The 14,033-nt window shown below is 45.0% G+C and overlaps 1 protein-coding gene across 2 annotated transcripts in view; it reads right to left on the minus strand.

The window, feature by feature from the left end:
- Window positions 1–14,033, minus strand: part of NEDD4 (NEDD4 E3 ubiquitin protein ligase) — a 45,594-nt gene that overhangs the window by 2,372 nt on the left and 29,189 nt on the right. For both annotated transcript variants that reach the window (XM_081887609.1, XM_081887608.1), the window contains 17 exons: window positions 13,527–13,691; window positions 13,223–13,288; window positions 12,394–12,513; window positions 10,860–11,063; window positions 9,427–9,504; window positions 9,206–9,260; window positions 9,048–9,106; window positions 7,170–7,235; window positions 5,244–5,473; window positions 4,450–4,571; window positions 4,276–4,346; window positions 4,017–4,112; window positions 3,097–3,170; window positions 2,837–2,897; window positions 2,373–2,432; window positions 2,138–2,245; window positions 1,616–1,712 (listed from right to left, as the gene is read on the minus strand). In XM_081887609.1, coding sequence (XP_081743735.1) covers window positions 1,616–1,712; window positions 2,138–2,245; window positions 2,373–2,432; window positions 2,837–2,897; window positions 3,097–3,170; window positions 4,017–4,112; window positions 4,276–4,346; window positions 4,450–4,571; window positions 5,244–5,473; window positions 7,170–7,235; window positions 9,048–9,106; window positions 9,206–9,260; window positions 9,427–9,504; window positions 10,860–11,063; window positions 12,394–12,513; window positions 13,223–13,288; window positions 13,527–13,691 — 1,732 coding nt within the window. The remainder of the gene's footprint in view (window positions 1–1,615; window positions 1,713–2,137; window positions 2,246–2,372; window positions 2,433–2,836; window positions 2,898–3,096; window positions 3,171–4,016; window positions 4,113–4,275; window positions 4,347–4,449; window positions 4,572–5,243; window positions 5,474–7,169; window positions 7,236–9,047; window positions 9,107–9,205; window positions 9,261–9,426; window positions 9,505–10,859; window positions 11,064–12,393; window positions 12,514–13,222; window positions 13,289–13,526; window positions 13,692–14,033) is intronic.

Below are 14,033 nucleotides of genomic sequence, written 5' to 3' on the forward strand. Positions count from 1 at the left end.
GTTCCTGACATAATGAACGTGATGAGGCTGCTTGAACGCAGAAGAAGCAGCTCAATGTCATGTGCCGATTCCAAAGTGCCTCTAGACTTGGTGACCCTCCCAAACGGGTTCATGGCACCTTGTGCAGCCATTAACAGAAGTGGTGAATCATGAGATTTAAGAAGTTATTTTCCAAGAATATGCAGACTAAGTTGGTCCCACAACTCAGCTCTGAGGGAGCAGGACGGAGGGCTCCTGTTAAGTTTTTTTGCTCCTATTTGGGTAATTGCAGCACAAACAAATCAATACATCTTCCCATTAGTTATTAAATTAATTCTAGTTACTGGGGATAAACAAGAGCTGGTGGTTTCATCAGCTGCATCTCCCCAACCCCACACTGAAGAGGGGGGTGTGTGTGTAGGGGAGGGTAGACAGGAAGGGCACATGCAAGGGACCACATGTGCTATTATCAGCTTTACAGAAATGGGGCAGAAACGGGGCCTACATTTCCCATCTGGCCTGGGCCTATTGCCAGCTTTGCATGGGCCTTGTTCTCCATTGGACATGGGAGGACATCCTGCAAGGTCCATTGGGTGGAGGATAAGTAATCCTTTGCTGGATGTCCTCCCAAGTCGAATGGAGAAAAAGGACCATGCATAGCTGGCAATAGGCCCAGGCCAGATGGGAAATGTACACCCCGTTTCTGCATTTACTTATCTATATTTCTGTATTAATCTTTTTGACTCTTCTTTAAAAGATTAACATCCTGTGCTAAAGGACCGCCCCCCCCCCCCGATTCTCCTTGCAATATCAATAATCTTTACCAAAGATTTGCCCCCTTTGCCTCTACCAGGAGGACTTGGAGTCTGCCCATGCCAACTGGCCCACCTGCTCTGGCCTGAGGGAAACTGGCAGGTAGAAAGTGCAGGAACCCACCCACACCCCACAAATCCCTCTACAAGTTGCCCCTGCATTTATCTTCCTTACACATGATACTGGGACAGGCACACCATCTCTTTTTAGGGTGTTAAGGTAAAGGGACCCCTGACCATTAGGTCCAGTCGTGGCCAACTCTGGGGTTGCGGCGCTCATCTCGTTTTATTGGCCGAGGGAGCCAGCGTACAGCTTCCGGGTCATGTGGCCAGCATGACTAAGCCACTTCTGGTGAACCAGAGCAGCACATGGAAACGCCGTTTACCTTCCTGCCAGAGCGGTACCTATTTATCTACTTGCACTTTGACGTGCTTTCGAACTGCTAGGTTGGCAGGAGCAGGGACCGAGCAACGGGAGCTCACCCCGTCACGGGGATTCGAACCGCTGACCTTCTGATCAGCAAGTCCTAGGCTCTGTGGTTTAACTCACAGCACCACCCGCATCCCTTATTTTTAGGGTGTTATTTTACCCCAATGAGATTTTGAAGGCAATAACGTAAAAGCCCACCTCAGGCCATAAACTCACAAAGAGGCCACCACCACCTCAGCTTCACACACAGACACACCCATCTGTGATACGGGGATAATATTGACCATTTGTAATATGAGGTTGTGAAGGATGACTCAGCGTGTGAAGAATTTGCTCTAGAATGCCCGTGGAAATGCCTTGCTATTGTAACTGTTACTTCCCTGCAAGTGCATACCGTATAGTTCAGCAAATCCATTCATAGGTACGCGGGATGTGCCCGTCACAAACTGAAGGAGTCGGATTCTTTTTTCAGAGTCCATCAGCAGCACAGCCTAGGAAGAGTTACAAAGACTTACTGAAATGCTAACCTTATGACCAACCATCACACGTGTCCGTTGTTGTTCAATCTGGTCAATGTGGCTTGTTTATTAAGTGTCTGCTCAGAGAAAATTAGCCTGGTTTCATTCCAGGTGGAGTTGTTTTTTTTTTTGTTTTGTTTTTTTGCTTCCACTGCACAGAAGAAGCATTTGTTGTTAACTTAGGAGGTTGCCAGGATCAGTGATGGGTGGTTAAATAGTGCCACTGTTTTAAGTTGAGGTCCATCCATCTTTAGTACAACCATGGAAGAAGAGAGCATGTTGAGCACCCTATGTACTCTTCGCTACTTGTAGCAGGACATAAACACTCTCACGCAATTCTGGCCTAACATTTGCTTAAAACGTTCCTGCTAGAAGAATGAAATCACCATTTTGGTTACCTTCCAAAACCATTGAATAACTATGTGATTTGCACTGTAGCCGTTTTTGTACTTTGTGTGTTCCCTCCAGTCATTCACATCTACATCTCCCAGGCCACACATCAGTAACTGAAAAGAGAGAGAGAGAGAGAGAGAGAGAGAGAGAGAGAGAGGGGGGAAAACATTATCTCAGAAAATATCAACACACAAACTCCCCAAAGGAAACAGGTTTTGAAAGAAGCAGAAGAAAGCTTACCTCCAACTCATTTTCATCGAAGATTGTGATGAGATCTTGTGGTATTAGTTCAAAAAAACCCTAGGATACAGAAGAGGCATCAGGCAAGCTGGACAACTGGAATGGCGATGTGTTTGTAGCTATAACCCCACCAGTATGGAACCCCCCCCTCAAAGAAGCTTTGCTGCACCTCGGTCCCATTCCATTTTGGAAGACATTTAGGACAGATTCCTATTTTATCCTGGAGTTTACGGCAGGAGTTAAGAGGGGGGAGAGAGAATCTAAGTTTTCCACATTCTCTTTTGGGGTTTCACACTGTGCTCACACAGCTTTATGGCTTTAAAAATAATAATGCAAGCCACTCTAGGTATAGAGCAAGGTAAAAATTCAATAGCACACAGGCAAAAAATTAATGGACTGAAATCAATATTGAAAGAGACTATTGACAACATTAGAACACAAAGAGTATCTGCAAATGACGGTACCTCTTTGAAGGCAGCCATTTGTTTCCTGATCCTGTTCACAAATCTCCACTGTATTACAAGACTGTAAAATGGAAGGAAGTATTGAGTTTTAAACACCAACATGACAGCTACATTTAAAAGGTTTTTACAGATTCTTCATAGCATTAGCTTTAAGATAGGGAAGATTGGAAATTGAACAAAGAGTTTATGGCGAACAGTTGCCTCTGGAAAATGCACACACAAGGTGTGGGGTGGTGTCAGTTCTGCAGTCTGTTACTTACTAAATATACTCTTGCTTGTTCTTATTTGTGACCACCACATCTGACCCTCCAGGTTTCAATTCATGTTGATGAGTCTAAAGACAAGAGGACCAAAGCAAACTGAGCACTACATAAGGCGTAAGGCAAAATCTCCTCCTCCTCCTCCTCCCTCCATAAACACAGACCTCCTCTTTGCTGATCACCTGAAGTGAGTGAGGAGATACAGCAAGGCTTGCTATTGCCAGCTGCAGGGCTTGCTGGCAGAGCTTCAGGATTTCTCCATTTATTTGTGAGGTTTCTTACAGGCCCTTCACCACAGGGTCCCAGGGCGAGTTACAATGAAACAATGATACAATTCAAAATCAAATCCGTGTATTTACACCAGAAGCACAGGCAGGTGGTTGACTGCTCTTCCATGAGCTGCTTATCCACATCTTAAGACCACAATAATTGAAACTGGTCCGGCACAGATAGGGCTCTGGGCACCTCCACGGGAGAGACTTGCTCTAACCATGGCGTCTAATTCTGTCTGTATCTGAGTGTTTTATCCCTAAAGTGTCTCACAAAATTGTCCCAGCAGATTCCTGAGGGTGCCAGAGCAACACTCTCCTGGTCAGATGACAAAAGACCATTTGCTACTCTGAAAACTAGACCTGGTACCTACATCTGTTTCAGAAGATTAATTTTTTTGTGGTCGCAGGCTTGTGGCAGTGTTTTGCTTGTTGCCATGCATGTATGCTTCACTGCAATTTAAACTTATTTTGTAGATGGCCACAAATATTGAGACGACCAGGTAAAAACTCTAATTCAACTCACTTATCAACTTACTGTTTCATTATCAAAAAAGCATAAATCAATATTAGACAAGGTAAGACTGAAGCAACCATAAGGCATCCTGTTCCTTTTGAGTGTTCTAATTTAAGCCCTGCATGACTACAAACCTGCCCAAAAAGTTCTTCATCAACTGTGAATCGGAGGTCCAGTTCCTTGGGATCGTTTTCAAGAATCCACCTCAGAGAACTGTAGTATTCACTGTCCTAGAGTGAACATGACATGGATGAGTGATTAAGACCAGCAACATAAACCGTCCTTTGGGTGGAAGGTGTTAACAAATGTAAATAATGGGTAAGACTGTGCACTAATTTAATTCACCGTAAAAATGTGAGGCAACAACAGCAGCTTGAGGTGAATGTTACATACCACAGATTCCATATCATGAAGAATTATTGGCTTTTGAAGCATCATTTTGTAAAAAGGGCGAATAAAGAAACCTGCAAGAGACAAAGAGGAAGAGCTTGGTCGCAAAGAAATGTTATGGAGCACAGTGCTAATAATAGCGGCCAAGAAGCAGCCTCTGTAATGTCAAGTACAAACCATCTAAGAGCTTTCCATGGTAGACGGCCATCCCTGCCACACGGCCGATGAACTTGAAGTATGAAAGGTGGTCTTCATTGCACATGCCGGAGTTTGGATTAATCTGGAGAGTATAGTTATCCCTGCAAGGGAAGTAGAGGCCATGTGCTCCATATACTAGCAGTAGACATTTGCTCAAACATCTCAGAAGCTGCCCTATGGGGATCAGGCCATTGGTCCATCAGGATCAGCTTTGATTATGTGGGCCAGCTATGGCTCCCTAAAGTCTTTCCCCAACTCTGCCTGGAGATACTGAGCACCGAACCTGCAGTTCAATCAACCTGGAGCACACAGAGCAAACTCTCTGCCACTGAGCTATTGCCCTTCCCCAGGAAGTCAGAATTTGCCATCCACCCAGTCTAGAACTTGCCTCATCCCACTGGGCCTCTCCCAGGTAGAAGTGCAAAGATGAGTAGCAGAAGGGCTGCTTCCTCCTCCTCCTCCTGGAATTTGGCTCAAGGTTAAATTTGATTCTTAAGACTCAAATTGTAGAACTGCCATTCTCAAAGAAATGGGCAAAGAGGAGCCTTAGGGTAGCCAAGTTTAGCCAAGAGAAGAGGCTTAGTGCTCCCTCTGTGTGCACACACACACACACACACACACACACACACACACACACAGCTAACATAGGAGAACTTCAAATGAGGTATGAAGTATCTGGGTGGCAGGCTGGCTAATTTGTTGTTTAAGCTGTTCAACATTTCACACCCGCAGAAAAATGGCAGAATCTTAGCCACAGTAGGTGTCTTACTTACGTGGCAGAATATTCAAACAATCCGTAGTATGGGTTAAACATTTCCTTGGAGATGAAGAAGAACCACTCCCTGGCGACCCCTCCATAGTCCAAACCCTTTTCACCATCAAATTCAATCCATAGCCTGGCTTTGAGATACTCTGGCTTCTTTACAGCACTAATTCTTCTGTAGGAGTCTTCGAAGATTGTGGCACGGTGAAGTTTCATTTCAAACTTACTTGGAATATCACCCTGAAGAGAAACACGGTAACTGATTGTTAGAGTAGTCTGTCAAGCAAAATGAAGGGAGGATACTTAAACAGGGCCCTGCACTTTTGGCAAGAAGTTTGATTAATGAAGACTGAAGAATGCTCTTCAATTAAACACGGAGCATTTGAAGTTATGTGCCCTAACAAATATCAGCCTAGACTGTTAATGCTCCAAGCTTACAAAGACTGCACTTAAGTAGTATACCTGTTTTAAAGTTATTTTTTCACAGAGCACATAGCTAATGAATTCACTCCCACAAGATGGCCACCAACTTGGATGGCTCTGAAAGACGACTATGTATTTTTTTTTTATTAAATCTATATATTGCCCTTCATCTGAGGATCACAGGGCAGGTGACAGGATTAGAGGATAAGGTTTGGATGAGTTTCAGTTAGTATTGCTTGGGGGCATGGACAAGGTGCTCAGATTGGCGCAGGTGACCACATGTGCTATATAGTAATATTTTTAATATATATATGCAACCCATCTAACTGGGGTGCCCCAGCCACTCTGGATGGCTCCAAACAAAATCTAAAAACACAATAAAACACCAACCATTAAAAACTTCCCTGTGCAGGGCAGCCTTCAGATGTTTTCTAAAAGTCATATACCGTATTTTTCGTCCCATAGGACGCACCTAGTTTTTTGGGGGGGAAATAAAGGGGAAAAAATTCCCTTTATTTCCCCCAAAAAACCAGGTCGGGGAAACCGAACCAGGTCGAGGAACAGCGGGATGGCGGCGCTGCGCCTCCTTGCTGTCCCCCGAGCTTGTGGGGCTGGCCGATGTCTGTCCAGCACGCGGGGCGCTTTGCTTCAGGGCGCCCCACACGCCGGGTGGCAGGCTGCTATCCGCAGCGTGGGGAGCCCTGCGGGAACTCCCGCAGGGCTGCCTAGGCTGCGGATGTGTTCCTGAAGCCTGGAGAGCGAGAGGGGTCGGTGTGCACCGACCCCTCTCGCTCTCCAAGCTTCAGCGAAAGCCTGCATTCGCCCCATAGGATGCACTCAGATTTCCCCTTCATTTTTGGAGGGGAAAAAGTGCGTCCTATAGGGCGAAAAATACGGTAGTTATTTATCTGTTCGACATCTGACCAGGGGGGGGGGTTGTTCCACAGGGTGGGTGCCACTTCTGAGAAGACCGTCTGCCTGGTTCCCTGTAACTTCACATCTCACAGTGGAGGAACTGCCAGACCCCTTGACCCCAGCCCTTCATGACCAATAAAAACTAAGAGGGACGGCTGGTTGCATACCCGTTGCTGGGGATCAAAAATGGGGAGAGCATTGCTGGTGCACTCAACTCATGCTTGTGGGCATTCTGTAATGGGCCGATGTGAGAACAGGATGCTGGACTTGATGGGCCTTGGATACCCTTTGCTCTGACCCAGCAGGGTTTTTCTTATGTATAGGTAACAAGGTGGGCATGCGTGTGCAACTGTACTTCTGTGCCAAGTGACTATTTAAAGTAGTCTGTACACTGGTCATTCCACTGGTTTGTTCAGTGGTACATCATGTAACATTGTCATAGCCCAGGGGGCAGGAGAAGATCACTAATCATAGTTTTGGGGAGGGGGAGAGGTGAAACACTGCTGATCTTTGCACTCATTGCAAGAGAAGAAGACAGGAGAAGCAGGACACATTCTGGAAACATACTGACTTTGAAGTTACTAGACTCATAACTTACTTGCTTTTTTAACTTCTTTCTGAAGAATTCATACTTTCTTTTATAGTCTCTGGAATAAGGCACAGCCTTTGAAGAAGAGGAGGGAAGGGTAGAAGAATGTAAGATGTCCAAGTATCCAACATCATATTTCATTGGGGCAAGTATTTGTTGATGCATGAAAGTTTCTGCCTTAGGCCGGAGGATTACAGTTTTCTGATAGAATTTGGGGTGGGAAGACACTCAGGAGGTAACTAGAGCATCTTTCAGTTATACCACACACTTGTTTTGCAATCCTTGTCCACAGTACTACCCAAAGTTTTAATTCACTTTTTAAAGAAATACAGTGGTACCTTAGTTTAAGAACAGCTTAGTTTATGAACAACCTGGGTTAAGAATGCTGCAAACCAGGAAGTAGGTGTTTTGGTTTGTGAACTTTGCCTTGGAATAAGAACATATTGCACTTCCTGTTGAGTGTGTTCCATTTGTAAATTGAGTCCCCCGCTGCTATGGGAAAGCACACCTTGGTTTAAGAACACTTTGGTTTAAGAACAGACTTCTGGAACGGATTAAGTTCGTAAACCAAGGTACCACTGTATTAATATAAACTTATTCCAACAAAAATTTATCATTTTCTGCAAGCCAGCATTGGATCACTTATCCCTCACAAACACAAAATCAGCCTCTTTAGTAAAGCTCCTTAGCTTTTTCTATTTTGTCCGGGGGGAAATAATGAACAGGAACAGATCCCACAACGGATCCAAAATGGTTCAGATACCACCTTTGGTAAATAGTTTCCACACAGCCTGCCAAAAGGGGCCTGAGTTCACTCCACCTACTTATCTCAGGGATGCAACTGAGCTGTGGCTGGAGACCAATTTGAGAGCCTTGCACTTTATTTAAAAGCATTTCTAAACTGCTTAATGTTTCAAAATATCTCTAAGTGGTGTACACTATGTACAATATAAATCCCCTATCCCTTAAAAGAAATGGAGAACCCAAAATCAATGAAACAGTATGAAAGCATAAAATGAAGATTCGGGGATTCAGATGCATAAAACTGGGTTCAATCTTATGGCTCAGTTGTGACGAGGGGAGTCCCAAGAATTCTTCTCAAATCCAACTGTCACTATAGAGATGGGTGAAACCACTTTCCGCCCCTCCCGCCATCTCAGTTTAGACAAGCTTTTCCGAAAGAAAGAAAGAAAGAAAGAAAGAAAGAAAGAAAGAAAGAAATCTGAAAAACACACGATTTCCAAGTCAATTCCAAAGTTAGAGGCCCAGTGATGGTACCAGGAACCCATGCCAGGAATCAAGTACCTCTCCTCACCCCAGGCCTTTTATTTTCCTGGTAGAAGCAATGGAGAGGGGGCCCTTCAAGGCACTCCCCTTGCAAAACCATCATTACAGCTGGTGTTTGGAATGCTGGACTGGCTCAAAGAGCCCCGGGAGAAGGGTTACTTTAGCTCACCTAATGTTTACTAGCCACCTTGCCAAATTTTCCCAAGGCTGCATACAATATCTGATAAAATCAGTTTGAAACATATACAATAGTAAAACAATAGACAGATGAACATCACTGAGCTCTAGGAGATGTTCATCTTCACAAGCACTGCCCCCACCTCCTGCCTGTGAACTTCAACACCATCGCCTCCCACCACTAATTCAATTCCTGGCCCCATTTCAGTCACTTCTCACATTCAAAATAACTGCACCAAGCATCTGAACCATTTTGTATCCTCTTATTGCTAGCATACAGTTTGCCGACTGCTCAGAAGGATAAATATTGAACCTGCACCCGACTTATAAACTTCTGAGGTGAAAGTGCCCTGGGGTGAACAGAAGATGCAAATACTTGGCTAGCTGCTACAACTGATTTTAAAGTAATCTAGGGAGTCTTACTGGTCCAGCTATTGCGACGTTCTGCAAGCGAGGGTCTTCCCACTGAGTTTTCTTGGTATCTGCAAGCACACAAATGTATTAGTTGCAATAAGGCTGAGCAATAAGGGAGAGTCATATTATATCTTATAAGGGAGAGTCGTGCTATAACTTCTACATACTGTGGTTTATGTAGAATGTTCTTCCATCTGTATGTATTCGCTCTTCCCAGCCAGGCTAAAGGAAAGAGAGAAAACCATAAGTACCCGTTGGCAGGATGCTAAATGATGGGTGTGCTGGCATGGTTCCACAGATTTAAACAGCAGCAGCCTTTTGAATGTTTGTGCTTAATGGTAATCTGAGGGATGTAAAGTATTAAAAAGGCCAAGAGGCAGATACTTACCGGTAAAGGGCTAAGGTCTGCAGGGTCCAAAGAGGTCCTTCTTCTCATTTGAGCAGGAATTCTCAATCTGGGGTCATCCTTTGACAAGGGAAAAAACACTGTTAAGCTACTGTTTTAGCCACGGACATTTAAGACTCCTGGCTGGCTGCTAAAGGAAGGCCTCCACACAAGGGAAGCCACTGAACTCTACTTTCCCTCAAGCAGCTGGAGGCAGAATTCAAACAGCGGATCCATGTGACACTTCACGGAGAGGAAGAATTCCCCATAGAAATCCAGCCATGCCTCTCTCCATGGGCGAAATCATGGTTCAACGGGACTTAATCCCTGGAAAATGTGCTTAGAACTGCTGCTTTCAGTCAGCAAATCTGACAGATTTAAGCAGCTCTATCTGCTCCCCATTCCTTTCAAAAGCGAATTCTGCTTTCTCGGGGCAACTGCTCCTTTTGTTAGCAGCTTCCCTCCAGGCAATGACAGAATGTTCTCTAGAAAGAGAAACTGACATGCCATGCTGGGGTTTGAGACCAGTGCCTGGATTGGGGTCGGGTGTGGAGGAGAGATATAGCTCTGGCTCAGCTTTGCTTTATGAAAACAGGCTTGTTCTCAACTCGGTTTTCTTCGCAGCCAGCCGATTTTCTTGTTACTTTACTGTTTTTGGTTTTTATAATCAAAACAAATAAATGGCTACTAGGGTACAACTGTAAAGGGATGCGGGTGGCGCTGTGGGTAAAAGCCTCAGTGCCTAGGACTTGCCGATCAAAAGGTCGGCGGTTTGAATCCCCGCGGCGGGGTGCGCTCCCGTTGCTCGGTCCCAGCGCCTGCAGTTCGAAAACACCCCCGGGTGCAAGTAGATAAATAGGGACCGCTTACTGGCAGGAAGGTAAACGGCGTTTCTGTGTGCTGCGCTGGCTCGCCAGATGCAGCTTTGTCACGCTGGCCACGTGACCCGGAAGTGTCTCCGGACAGTGCTGGCCCCCGGCCTCTTAAGTGAGATGGGCGCACAACCCTAGAGTCGGACACGACTGGCCCGTATGGGCAAGGGTACCTTTACCTTTACCTTTAGGGTACAACTGAAGCAGCTGGCAGGATACATAACCCAGCAAGGAATCAGGAAGGGAAGGTGCTAAACAGCAGGACCTGCTAGCAAGTCAGTACCTTGTGTGAGGAAGATCACATGGAAACCAAGCTCAGAGGGAGCCTTTCAAGGGGACAAGCCGGGCCTTCCCTTCCTGATTGAAAGTCACAGATTCCTCCTCTTTCACGTGACATTGCTGGGAAGTGCCTGCAGTTCAGCAAAGGTCAATCAGCAAGCCAAACACTTTCGCTGGTGTAAGGACCTTGCATTGCTCTTTAAAGAATTGTCCTTTCACCCCACCCACCTTCTGTCTCCTCAATATTAAAAATACACAGCAGCATTAAATCCAGAAGCTACCTACCCACGTTGTGGTTTTGGTATTGTGGTCAATAAAGAAAGGCCTCCCATTTGGAGCGTTACGAACTTCCCAGCCTTTTGGGAGAAGTCCTAGATCAGCTTCTGGGGGTTTCTGGAACGAAGGCTGCTGCGGTGAGTCATCGGGTGCCAACTGTTGTCTGGAGGAAGAATGTGGAGCCGTGGCCTGCTGACCCACATCCACCCCGATCTGATGGAAAATTGAGAATGCAAGTAGAGTGAAATGCGCGGGCAAGCAGGGAAGACCTTGCTCAACGCCTCAAGCCAGTCTATGAGATGGATTACACAAGAGGAAATGTTACCAGTATCAGTTATCATGTTTTACAATTGACAGAATACAGGTTGGTTGTTTTTAATGGGGGGCAATTTCAAATTATTTGTTTTAAAATTATTACTGAGGTTTGGCTTAAGAGTGTTATTTTCCTGATTTGCACATACGGTTTGCACAAGAATGATGAAGTCCCCAGTTATATTTCACTAAATGGTTGTTTATCTACTAATTAGTGGGTGTCAGTAAACTGTTTATTTTTTGAGTATGGTTAATGTTGTTTGTAATTTATATGGCAGGCATGTTGTTTTTGTTTTTAAAAAAATAAATGTTAGGTTAGATGATATATAGGTGTATGACATGATCCATCCACTTTCTCCCCCTTACGGTTTTGTGTGTGTATATATATCTAATATGCATATATATTGCTGTAAATCACTTGGAGACCTCCAAGTGACAATGGGTTTAATAAATAATAATAGTAACAGTTGTGCTTTTGATGCGGGAGGACAATATCTATTCCTACTTGTTAGTTTATCTTAATCAGAGGTCTTGTGCAGGACTGTAGCTATACTGAAATTCTGATAAAGATCTTGCACAAGACCCCTGTATTTTCTTTTTTTAAGCCCAATGTGTGCACTCCAATTACAGACGCTCAGGCAAACTCTTGCACGTACTGAAGTGCCCTCAGCATGGGACCCTTGGATGGATATAAGACAAGCTTGCATCATTTGGGCTGCTGGAACAAAATGGCAGGTTGTGCTCAGGGGACGAGCAAATGGAACAAAAGGATGACAACCAATTCTTCACAGATCTCAAAGAAACATGATTCACTGGTTTCAAGGTGCCCCAATAGGAAACAGACAAACTCTGTCAGCTCCTTAATGCAATTTCCAATGCTCTCATCCAAATACATGTTGATACAAGCAAACTCTGTAGTGACATGCACACCATCAGGGATAGTGGAGTTTTTTGCAATGTTTATCTGAACAGGGACAAAGGACCTGTGACTCTCTAAAGATCAGACTGCGATTTCCATCATCCCAGACTAATGTCCATGCTGGGCTGATGGGAATTGGGCGTTCCACAAGACTGAAAGACTACAAGGTCCATGTTTTCTTATCCAATGAGACTTGCGAGGAAAGCTTGAATAAGCAGGAACTGATTGCTGTACGTTTTAGTGACTTGGCCAAACCCCATGCAGCAATCTTAATTCTAGATCAGATGACTATGGGGTGGGGTGGGGAGGTACCTGTACAGCTGGCTTCTTCCAGGTGGTAGTCTGGGAATTGTGGTCTATATAATACGGCCTTCCTTTGTCATCTTTCCTTACTTCCCAGCCTGGAGGCAGTCCAGATGAAGTAGGCAGTAACTAAAAGAAGGTAGAATTAGCTGGCAAAGGCTACGTGTGTGTGTGGGGGGGGGTTCAGGGCTCAGACACATCACAGAACAAAGATTTGAATATTTTAGGAAGCAAGTTGACAACTGAGAAGAATGTACATGCCAACTAAGTGAATTGCTTTGTTGGGCAGTTACCAATACAGTCAACCTCCACCACCCACTAGGCAGTCTCCTACTCCATCCGTGAGCAAGTCCAGAGGTGGTAAACTAATATAAAGCAACATCAGCCACTGGCAATAAATTTGACCAACAGAAAGAAGTTGCAGGTGCCATCCCAGTCAGTCAGCAGGATTCTGATCATCCATAAGTTTGCCTAGCCCCATTTTGGAAGCTAGGAGTGAATTCCAAACACCAACAGGGTGCTGTTTGAAGGGAGTTCTACTTGTTTTCAGATTAATTGCTCATTTCCCACTTAGTTCTGAAACGCACAAGTTCCCCTCCGTTCACCACCACTTTGCTAAGCTAATCACCCTCCAAACTAGTTCTTCTCTCCTATCTGTTTTCCTATTCTTTGGTGATCTTGAATCAGCACAGGAAACCCTTAAACACTATTCCAATATATTCTCCCAATGCTTTAGGTCATAGTGAAAGGATTGCAGTAACACGGACAGAGCACATGCGACTTGGTCACATGCAGTGAAGAGTCACAATCAGACAGGATAATTCAGAGCTTAACTTACAACAGGAAGAGCTGGTTGTTCTTCAGCTTGGTACGACTGAGGGTTACTTCTTCTGCTTAAATCACTCTTGAAGGACAAGAGAGGGAAAGGCTTTTTAGTTCTACAGTTACTGTTGCGATGAGCAGCACATGCAGAGGTGTCAATCCCTGGTACATGCATACCCTACTATGCTTACCCAATACACCAGAAACCAGGAGATGGAACTAGGCTACCCTTTGAACAAGCTAGCCGTTGGGAGAGGGTGTCTTCAGGGGCAGACCCTGCTGCTTAAAGCATGCAATGTTTGATTTATCATCATGCTTACAGTGCAGGAAGCTGCTTGGGCAGCAGTGGAACTCCCAGAGGTCGTAAGCTCTGTGCTCAGTTCTTCTGTAAGGCTGTTCTCTGCCTCAGAATTGTGTTGCACAGTGACTTGGGGAGTCTGGTTGCTGTACATAGTTGCTTCATCTTCTGTGATGATCTCCCAACTCTAAGAAACGTTAAATATTTCATCAGAATTTTAATGTCACTATCATCATCACCATCATTTTATCCCGCTGTGTGGGAATCCCTCACAGATGACCACAGTGCCTGGAGACAGTCAGTCAGGTCTATCCATGGCTGTGACCAGAGGAAGAATGACTGCTGGGAGGAGCACAGGCAGAAGAAACAACATGGTGCATCTGCAGCAGCACAACCAGACGTCTCCATCTGCCCCAGCTGCAATAAAACATGTTTCTCCCAAATCGGTCTCTACAGCCACAGCTGGTGCTGGAACTCCAACGGTTTGACTTTGACATACTCTTCCACTGTCTCTCGAGACAGACAGGTA

This window comes from Podarcis melisellensis, assembly GCF_964234715.1.
Source record: "Podarcis melisellensis genome assembly, chromosome: 14".
NCBI classification, from domain to species: Eukaryota; Metazoa; Chordata; class Lepidosauria; order Squamata; family Lacertidae; genus Podarcis; species Podarcis melisellensis.